Source organism: Opisthorchis viverrini (genome assembly GCF_000715545.1).
Source record: "Opisthorchis viverrini unplaced genomic scaffold opera_v5_205, whole genome shotgun sequence".
NCBI classification, from domain to species: Eukaryota; Metazoa; Platyhelminthes; class Trematoda; order Opisthorchiida; family Opisthorchiidae; genus Opisthorchis; species Opisthorchis viverrini.
In genome coordinates this window covers 727,522-738,279 of record NW_008751865.1, presented here as the reverse complement: position 1 = coordinate 738,279, position 10,758 = coordinate 727,522, and the positions used below count along the sequence as shown (strand labels likewise).

Below are 10,758 nucleotides of genomic sequence, written 5' to 3'. Positions count from 1 at the left end.
GTGTCAAGCGATTGATCCACCGGTGCGGACTTCCCAGTCAGATGCCCCCGCAGATATTTGTACGTGGTTGCGGGATCCTATGACTCATGTTCACATAGCTCTCGTTTGAAATTTCAGTTCCGTCCTGATGCATTAATTCTAGTGAGCTCAAATCACATCAAAATGACGATAACTTATTTCACTAGAAGACAAAACACAGTGGTCATGACTTCACCGTAGTGGGTTAGAAATTGCTTTATCAGGATCACGTGGAGTGTAGGGAAAACGAATGTTGCTCTCGATGGAGGAGAAGAGGATGAGGACGAGAAATTAAACCTCATGCGTGATGATTCAAGCAGAGGCCACAGTCACAGGCATAGATTTGATCACCTGTGAGGCCAGGACACTAGTCGATCATTTGGTATGAAAGAGGTTGTTGAAGGTCGGTACCGCTTTACAGCAAGTAGATAATTGTGGAGAATAAGCACTGTGTTGCAGGTCTCCAGTAAGTAGGCGGTGCGTATCCTACTTCAGAAGGTGGTAGCGAAATACATTCATTTGCAAACAAATTTGGTTTCGCGAGAGACTCACCTGGAAAGCAGCTGAATCTCTCGCTTGTGATGTTTTCAGGCAGCTAAATGTGCTGCCTTGTGTTCCAGTTGTTACGATATCCGAGATATCGCGATACGTGTATAGACGTAATGCACTACTCATAAGGTTGCTGAAAACGAGAGTTTCGGATGGGTTCCAGGTGAGTCTGTCGCAAGACCAAATTTGTTTCTAAATGAGTGTATTTCGCTAACTTCTTGCAGTTTGGTTTCAACTAGAGCATACGGAAACTCGGAGATTGCGCCTACCAGATGAGTCCCAAGAAAGGCGGAACCGACCATGGGCTGTCGAGTAGTGCAAGGTAGAGGGGTGTTTAATGATACCGCTTATTCGTACAAATCTCGACATTCATCGTTAATCACCAAAATGGATCCACATGGTGTGTATGAAATGATTCTAGATGACCATGATCAAACAAGTATGCTGTGGAACCCATTGAGACATTGATTTGTTGAGTGTCAAGGTCACTAAAAACGGTGAACTGATAGAATTGTACAAAAGCGAGCGCGCGCGGGCTTCAAACAGAGTTCTTAATAGGCCGAATGTCTCCGCTGAGATAACTCCACCGGATACGTATATCAGAAGAGGTGGCGCCAGAAAGTGTCATGCGGGCGGCATCTCCACCATTATCACAGGAATTAGGGGAGTAGACGGTCCAGCATTCGGCCGGACAGCACCGGTGCACCGTATACATCACTCCACAGAAACGCATTGACATAATCCGTAACTCACACCGACCCGAACCACCCAATGTGCACCGTAAATTGCAGGCTTCCCCCAAACCGTTGTCATGACCGCGAACGCAGACCATATGAAGGGTAGTGGATGGTGAATAGAGGATTCTTGAAAAACGCGGAATACAAGGGGGAGAGTTTCTCGTGGCTGAATGGAAATGTAGCCAACCACCCACCCACATGACCTTCCGAATATCCCACGTACGATTACAATTTACTCTGGTTGGTGACACTCAAAACACCAGCAAAAGCCACAATTGCCTACTTTGTTTGTTCGTTTCATGATATAACAATGCTTGAATGGTAATTAATTATTTGTTAATTTACTCACTCAACTCACGAAATACTGCTTGTACAATCTCCTTAAATTCTTAGACAAGACAGCAAGACATTTTGGTGTGCACTTGGGTTCCCTGCTATTACGTCACGCATTTATTTTTGGAACCCGGTGACTGCCCCTCTAGTCTGCAAACAACGGTTACTAGAGCTGGAGTGGAATTTGTTTTCGTGGGGGTCTGTGGGATAAAAGGAAATGCCGTTAGGTGAGAGTCGAAACGTTGATGTGAATTCTGACCAGCTGTTGATTTGAGCTGCTCGACAGCACGTCAGGTTGTAATTCACGTGGCGATCCACGATTGAAATATTGATGAAATGGTTGAACTATCAAAGTCCAAAATCTGTACAACCAAATAGGTTGATTGACTGTCTCGAGTATTCAGGCATTTCGCCGGTCAAACTAAGCGGATGTAAACTTTGTGCGTGTTCACTGAAAATCGATAAAGTTCACGAAGCACATTCATTTGCCGAGGGACCCTACATGATCTCTCGTTTGTGATATTCTTCTATTGAATGGGTCAACTGTGTAGTACACTGACTAAACGGCACATACTACTCATGAGGTTGCTGAGAATCCGCCGACAACTTCACCACTCTTATGGCCCATCATCAGTGAGACATCCCACGACCTGTTTTGGACTCTTCCCCGAGTTTCCGCCATATCTTGTAGTGTCTCCATCTAGGCACAATGAGGATCACGCGGTCCCCATCCTGGAAGGCGAGTAGCACCGACAGCACCCAAGCATTCCGCGATCTCCTTCATACTCCCCTGCCAAGTCAAAGGTTGGCCACCTCTCTGTTTACGCCACTCCGAATTGGGCATGGAAAACAGCACTCTCTTCGGTAAACGATGGTTCCGCATACGTAACACATGTCCCAACCAACGCAGTTTCTGGTGCTGGACAATTGTGCTTCAATGGGAGTACCCGTTACACAACCGAAAATACGCTTTCTAACGGCCTCGTTATGGATTCGCCGACACCAACCCACACGAGCTATGGTTCTGAGACAACGATTGTCGAACACCAAAAGACGTCTCAGTTCAGCTGCTCGAATAGGCCAAGTCTCACAGCCATACAACTAAACAGCCCGCAATGTAGCTTGATACACAGGTCCCTTGAGATTCAGTGATAAACCACTTTGACACCATAGGTGTCTCAAATTAGCAAACTTGACCCAAGCCTTGCAGATTGATGCACTGACCTCAACTGTCACACGGCAATCAGAACTAATACAACTTCCAAGATGCGTAAAACGCTCAACAACTTCCAGTACCTTTCCCTGGAAGTGGCGTGTTCAGTGACTGTACGTCCACGAGCCTGACCTTACACTTTGTGGGTGCAAAGTGCATACCAAAGGACGGGATGACTTTGGTCAGTTCATCCAAAAACAACTGCGTGTTCTTCTCCTCTTCAAAGATGATAACAACAAAATATCACACTGTGCTCAGCCAGAAAGGGGTTGCCTGGAACAGTATTCGCTTTGCTCCCACTGATTCTCACCATATTCGAGTGTTTCTCCTCTGTGCTTTTTTTCTCTGCATGACGTCGGATATGGGAACACGAATTCCCATCACAGCGGCAACTACCAGTCCTGTCCGCTCGATTCTCACCATTATGGATGGGTTCAGTCGAACCCGGTGACGGGGCAGTCCTTGTTGTAATGGGTCGGCGAACAATAGCATCACTGCTGGACGCTCCATCCAGAAGGAAGCTATTGCTTGTTTATCAAGAAATCCAGGATCGTGCTTTACGTTGTTCTCCATCCTAACGAAATGTCCGTGAATTTCCCAGGAACTCGTTCTATCAACGAAACCCTACAAAGTCTATCGAAATCTGAATTACACGTTAGAACTCATAAAAACGTTTTTTTGGTTGCTTGCCGAGGCGTGCTGCTCGGAATAGGATCAGGCTGTTGGCTCACGAAAACCGATTCGATTCTCGTCGAATCTTTCACTCCCACTCCTCTCTCGCTCCCCTTATTCATATTCGATTCTATTGTTCTTGGTGAGGATTCAATTGAAACTTTCAGATTTGGGTGTCATTAATTAATGAATTCTTGCTTGAGCAAACAAATTTTGTGAATGGTGGGGCTGGACGCCGGATGGGCGGAGGGAACAGCGAATTGTATATCAGCTGCGGGAAAGTTTTTTGAACTTCACTCCGATCCTTCCGTTGGGTGAAGCAGAGGGAACATCCTCAATTGCTTAAGGTCTGGTTGAATTTAATCACAAATGCTAATCTGAGCATTGTCATGGGAGATGCGATTGGCTTCTTAAAACGGAGAAAAAGTTAAAATCCAGCGCGTTAGGTTTTCTGTGGCAGTCACAAATTAGAATCAGCGTCGACCGCCGTCGATGCTAAGTCGTTCAGATGAATGCCGCTGGGCGATCATCTGACAGAACTTGGGTGACAGATGGGATCGAATAGCGAACAACAAAAGTGGGCATCTCCCGTCTGTGTTGGCCGAGTAACCCTTAAATTTTGAATGCGTCTCAGCCGAAAAATGAGGAGAAACGGTGTGAAACGGGGGAGACTTGTTATCCATTCTATAAGAGCGCCTTACAGCCCTATTGAATTGGACCAAACTGATCGGTTTTTTCAAGCCTCCAAGTAACTATTGTTGACTTTAGTGAAGATCGGTGGTTGAATCATCATCTTTGTGAATCATCGGCTGTGCGCATTTCACGAGACTCCAGCAGTGGTTCTGAGCCCTTTCGGACCTTCCGGGCAGTTGAGGAGCCCTCAATTGTTTGGCCACGAACGACTGACCACAACTGTGATTAGCTGTTACTCAGTCAGCACGTGACCACGTGATCCGGTTTAGCCTATCGAACGATGGGTGACGCTGTGTCCCGTCTTGGTGAGAGCTAAACACACTGCGCATCGGCCACCAATGACCAAACGGCTAAGTGTTCAACCGTTGGCAGAAAGGTTTCGGGTTCGTTCACCGCGAAGACTGGCTTCACCGACGACAGAAGTTCTCTGTTTTAACTCACCTGACCTCCGACGAATAGCAGCAACCCTCTTCTGATGAGTAGTTGTCATCTCGAAAGTACTCCAGCAACAAAGTCACAGGCTCGGATTTTAACTGGATTTTCAAGGTAAACATATGGTTCCACCTTACCGATATCTGAAGCCTAGAAGCGCGTTTCCATCTTGACAGGTATGCCTCCTCAATCCTATCTAAACGGAAGTCATTTCAACAGTATAATTGTTTTCTTCAACCTTCTAGACGCTACAGATTCTACTTCGTTGAAGTTTCAACGCTACTACATATCCCTGGGTGTCTGTTAGGGGACAACTAAACATCAATCGTTATACACTACTCACAGGGTTGCTGAAAATTCGTCGACAGCCCACGACAGAGTGTGCCCAGTGCCTGAAAAAAGACTCACAGAGAGAGAACACAACAGCTATATTCCGAACAACGAGTGCGAGAGCGGTTGCGTGCGAGTGCGAGAGCAAAAGTTACAACGGCCCCACGATATTTAAAGGGGACATTCTGACATTGATCCAGGCTGTCTGACGGGCATGAGTGAACACCCATCAACATCGATCGTGCCTCTATGAAAAGCCGGAACGCTGATCACATTCGGTTGTGCTTGTGTGGCGTGCGTGAACACTCATCAGCTTTGCTGAATTGATTGATACTTGCCGGCTTTCCTTTTGAGATTTTGGTGAAGCAGTAGTTTCCGGGTGTTCTGAAGTTACTTTCTGGAATCCGACCTTTCTGGTAGTGACAATGCAAGATTGGGTGGGATCGAGTCCATGACCCATGATTGTGTGTGAACCAATCGATGAGGTTCTTCTACCCAGAAAGCCGAAAACATCCAGGTGTACTGGCGGCGGGAGACAAAATCGTTTCCCGAATAGCAAGAGTCAAAACAATATGTGTCGACCTCCGACATTTGTGGTGATGTCAGCCTGGGTATTACCGCAAAATGGTGCCATACCGAACTCCAATCGGGGAACGGAGACTTGGCCGCCTCGCGCACTGCACTCCAGTGCACAGCTGAAAAACTGAACTGAACTGATCTGATCTGACCTGAGCTGAACTGAACTGAACTGAACTGAACTGAATTGAACTGAACTGAACTGAACTGAACCAAAAACGTATTGGCTGACGCAGTCTACCACTTGAAAGAACTACTGGGACTGAACTAGCTTTTATAATATATTATATTCACGCATATCCCCATGCACCCTGTGAAAGCGAGTCGTAAAACAAGAAGGCCCCGATGGGTACACTTGTCCATAGGCATGGAGACGTATTTGTGCTGGAGCGTTCAGGCGAAATCTCCAAAACACATGCCTGCGGTTTAGTGTGAAATACCCAGGAACCAACCAATCGATTGTGAAGTGGTTCTCAATGTCCTTGAAAACCCGAAGTGAGACTTTGGAGAAAAAATATGACGGGAAACTACAGGGCATGTCCAGTGACGTAATCAACATGGTATTTTGAAACTTGTCCATAAATTTCGCTCCGTAGACGTTCTAGGGATGGCCTCCGACAGAACTGATTAGTGGGTGTGTGATTCAATGCAGACTGACAAACTGAGTAGCTTTCAGTGAGAAGTCTGGTCGCACTGAGCAATGCCAAATGATGGGTCTGTTGCTTAGGCTAGTAAGAGACTATCTACAGGGCGGTCAAGAATACGTGTAGAATCAACAGGCCTACCGCACATCACTGTGGGCTCTAAAACTCCAACAGCGTCGTTCGTAAGGTGGTCTGCCCTACCGAGCAAAAAGGGTGCAACTCGAATTGAAAGATTATATCACTTGTCTTCTTTCCCGAGAAGAAAACGGTCTTTTCGCAACCTGACCAAACCATCATTCATTTGTGCCGTAGGTCCCCAAAACGCAAAGATTTGACAAACGACTGCTCCAACTGGTCAAACCGCATCAATTCTGGATGGAGAATGATTCGTTCTTTATCTACTGATTTTGATTTCTGAAGTAGTATGATGCTCAGACTGAAGAGTTGACGGAAATCGATCAATGGACCCCCCTAATTCGTGAGCTGTATGTTGAATGATTGCCAAAACAACCGCTATGCCATAGTAGATTCTAGTAGAACGTAAGGTTGAAGGAAACTCGGGGACTGCGTCCACTTGATGAGCTACAACAAGGGCGAAACCGGTCGTGGTCTGTCCATGAATTTTCAGCAACCTCATGAGTAGTGCATTACGCATATACATGCATCGCGAATACCGTAGCGACTGAAACATGAGGCGACCTGGTGCAGCACATTCAGTTACCTGGGGAAGTCGAAACCGCGAGATTTAGCGGGGTTCCAGGTGTGTCTCTCGAAAAACAAATTAATTCGTCCAGTGTTTATTTACGCGCATACGGAGTATACGCAGCTCACAACACAAACGTGATAATCGATTAGTGCGTGAGGCTAACGGCATCCTTCAAACGCCCGCCAGTCCATCAAGGTCAGAACCACAGAAAAAATCGCACTAACTGTTGTGTCAGAGTGACTACATGCTTCTTATCAAGGGAGGGTCGTTTTCGAGCAGTGATCCCACCTGTGATCAACTGTAGGAAGGCACTTTTATCTCTGAAGTTCCTGGTTGGATGTGGGTTGAAATACTGCCAAGAACCAGAGAGAGGAGAATGACAAAGGGTCTTCGAAAAAAGCCTTCAGGTCAAGAGCAGCGGTTGGTGACTTGAGACTACTCAAGTAGTCAAAATTTCTAAACAAGTTCTAACAGATTGTTTGTCCAACCTCTTCTCAGGGGGCCAAACTGGCAGGAAAAATTCTGTGAATGCCGCATGGACGATCCAGTGTCTCGGCGACGGTGTAACTCTGTGTGTGCGCGCGTACGATCTCACACAGTCTTCAGAAGGACACTCATATCCTACAGCTTAAAAAGCATTGGAGGGTATGTTTCCATGGCTCCAACTGGTCAAACCGCATCAATTCTGGATGGAGAATGATTCGTTCTTTATCTACTGATTTTGATTTCTGAAGTAGTATGATGCTCAGACTGAAGAGTTGACGGAAATCGATCAATGGACCCCCGTAATTCGTGAGCTGTATATTGAATGATTGCCAAAACAACCGCTATGCCATAGTAGATTCTAGTAGAACGTAAGGTTGAAGGAAACTCGGGGACTGCGTCCACTTGATGAGCTACAACAAGGGCGAAACCGGTCGTGGTCTGTCCATGAATTTTCAGCAACCTCATGAGTAGTGCATTACGCATATACATGCATCGCGAATACCGTAGCGACTGAAACATGAGGCGACCTGGTGCAGTACATTCAGTTACCTGGGGAAGTCGAAACCGCGAGATTTAGCGGGGTTCCAGGTGTGTCTCTCGAAAAACAAATTAATTCGTCCAGTGTTTATTTACGCGCATACGGAGTATACGCAGCTCACAACACAAACGTGATAGTCGATGAGTGCGTGAGGCTAACGGCATCCTTCAAACGCCCGCCAGTCCATCAAGGTCAGAACCACAGAAAAAATCGCACTAACTGTTGTGTCAGAGTGACTACATGCTTCTTATCAAGGGAGGGTCGTTTTCGAGCAGTGATCCCACCTGTGATCAACTGTAGGAAGGCACTTTTATCTCTGAAGTTCCTGGTTGGATGTGGGTTGAAATACTGCCAAGAACCAGAGAGAGGAGAATGACAAAGGGTCTTCGAAAAAAGCCTTCAGGTCAAGAGCAGCGGTTGGTGACTTGAGACTACTCAAGTAGTCAAAATTTCTAAACAAGTTCTAACAGATTGTTTGTCCAACCTCTTCTCAGGGGGCCAAACTGGCAGGAAAAATTCTGTGAATGCCGCATGGACGATTCAGTGTCTCGGCGACGGTGTAACTCTGTGTGTGCGCGCGTACGATCTCACACAGTCTTCAGAAGGACACTCATATCCTACAGCTTAAAAAGCATTGGAGGGTATGTTTCCATGAAGGAATCTACTCACAGGGTTGCTGAAAACTTTTCGACAGCCCGCATTCAGCAGCACATTCAGCTGGAGGACATCACAAAAGAGAGATTCAACTGAGTCTCCCGTGAAAACCAAACTGATTTGCAAATGAGTGTATTTCTCGAAAATAGTCCAATTTGGATTCCAGTAGAACATAAGGTTGACGGAAACTCGGGGACTGCGCCTACCTGATGAGCCCCAGGTAGGGCGAAACCGGTGGTGTGCTGTCGAAGAGTTTTCAGCAACCTTGTGAGTAGTTTCCTTTATGAAAATATATACTGCGATATCTGGAATATCGTGCCAACTGAATCATGAGGCGGCCTGTTTGCAGCACATTCAGCTGGAGGACATCATAAACGAGAGATCCAACTGAGGCTCGCGTGAAAACCAAATTGACATAAGCTAGCGGATACAGAATATAAAGAGCCGTACGATAACATTCGAGCCCGTCTTACCACATTTTGACTGTTTTCCGTTTTGATTCACACCATTGAGCATTTTTCACGAAGCTATCCTCACAACACCACCTTTCTTTCCGGTTGCCACAGGCAATGTCGGTTTTTTGTAATTCAGCCGCGTCTTGTTACACAACGATCCGGAAACGTTCTAGGCGATCATCCAATCGATTCGTATTTTGACAAGCGCGGTTCTGTTCGAACCATAAATCATACTGTTTCTCAGAATATCCCCCAACCGCTCAGTTCACCCTCGACGATCATTTATGCATCCAGCAAGTTGAGTTTGGGGGCATATATTGTCACATTCTGTGGCAGAATGCAAATGAATCCAAAAGAATAAATTTATGAGGAGATCTTGTGTTTTTAAATGAGTGAACCAATCCGATGGTCCACATTTGTTCAAAGTATACGAATGAACGAAGCGTCCTTCCGGGCGGGTAGGTTCCAATCGCTGTACTTTCCAGAGGCTCGAACAGAACTATTTGTGGATACACGACTCTGTTGGAATTTGCATTCGAACGGTGCATCCAAAATTTCCATTTTGTTCTTATCAAATAGGAGTTACTTTTTTCCCACTCAACGTCAGCTGCTTCCCAACGCCATTCTACTTTCGAGAAATTCACTCATTTGCAAATCAATTTGGTTTTCACGGGATTATGATGTTCTACAACTGAATGTGCTGCATACAGGCCGTCTCATGCTTCAGTTGGCACGATATTCCAGATATCGCAGTACATTTTCATAAAGGAAACTACTCACAAGGTTACTGAAAGCTGTTCGACAGCCCCACGAACGGTGAAAACCAAATTAATTTGCAAATGAGTGTATTTCTCGAAAACAGTCCAATTTGGGTTCAAGTGGAACATATGGTTGATGGAAACTCGGGGACTGCGCCCCCCATTCTACTTTTTTTCGTCATAACAAACCACATTGGGCAGACATTCATTAGTTACCAAATTAATTTGAACTGATTTGAAATTCAAGCTGAAATCAGGTGAATAGAATCGAATTTGAATGAGGAGAGAATGGAATGAGCAATGTTTGTGTGCCCGCGGCATGGTGATATTCCGAGTGGCCGTGTTCGCGAAAGCCACACACTGTCAACTGGGTGAGCAAACAAACTCACAATCTATGATTCTTGGTCACGACGTAGGATACTACTGGTGTGGGCAATGAAAACGTTTTGACAGTTTCACTTGACGGTTTCACTGTCCTTGAAACTAGGCGTACAAGATGTCCACGGTGAAAGACAGAGGCCGGAGCCTCTTATGCGCGCTTTTGTTGGTTTTGACTGATTTGAAATTTGTTCACAGCTTCACGTCTTGCGGCACACGACCTTTTGTCTCAGAACTGTCGTTCAACGCCTACAACACCTCAGTAAGATGTCTGACCACACAGTTTGGAACAAAGCGGAAAGAACTAGAAAAAATCGTTGCTAATTCTTGGTTCACGCAGACGGTCACAAACCAAACACTGATGACCGGTCAAAATGCCCAAACACAGTACACCGTTTCCACCGAACCTCTGCGTTAATCTTGCACCCCTCAACAAAAAAGAAAGGAGGCAACATTTTACTGGACTCTCAACCAATTTTCATAAAGGAAACTAGTCACAAGGTTGCTGAAGACTCTTCGACAGCCCACGACCACTTCCGCCCTTCTTGGGGCTCATCAGGTAGGCGCAGTCCCCGAGTTTCCGTCA

At 46.0% G+C, this 10,758-nt stretch overlaps 1 protein-coding gene across 1 annotated transcript; it reads right to left on the bottom strand.

Annotated features, from left to right (window-relative positions):
- Positions 1–2,337: 2,337 nt before the first annotated feature.
- T265_08248 (hypothetical protein) lies at positions 2,338–9,923 on the bottom strand (the record flags this gene model as incomplete). The annotated part of the gene is made up of 9 exons (XM_009173995.1): positions 2,338–2,496; positions 2,523–2,738; positions 2,769–2,939; positions 2,983–3,068; positions 3,100–3,251; positions 6,830–6,918; positions 7,792–7,938; positions 8,597–8,877; positions 9,848–9,923. 9 exons carry the CDS (start codon positions 9,921–9,923, stop codon positions 2,338–2,340), a joined length of 1,377 nt encoding a protein of 458 aa, XP_009172259.1.
- Positions 9,924–10,758: the final 835 nt, after the last annotated feature.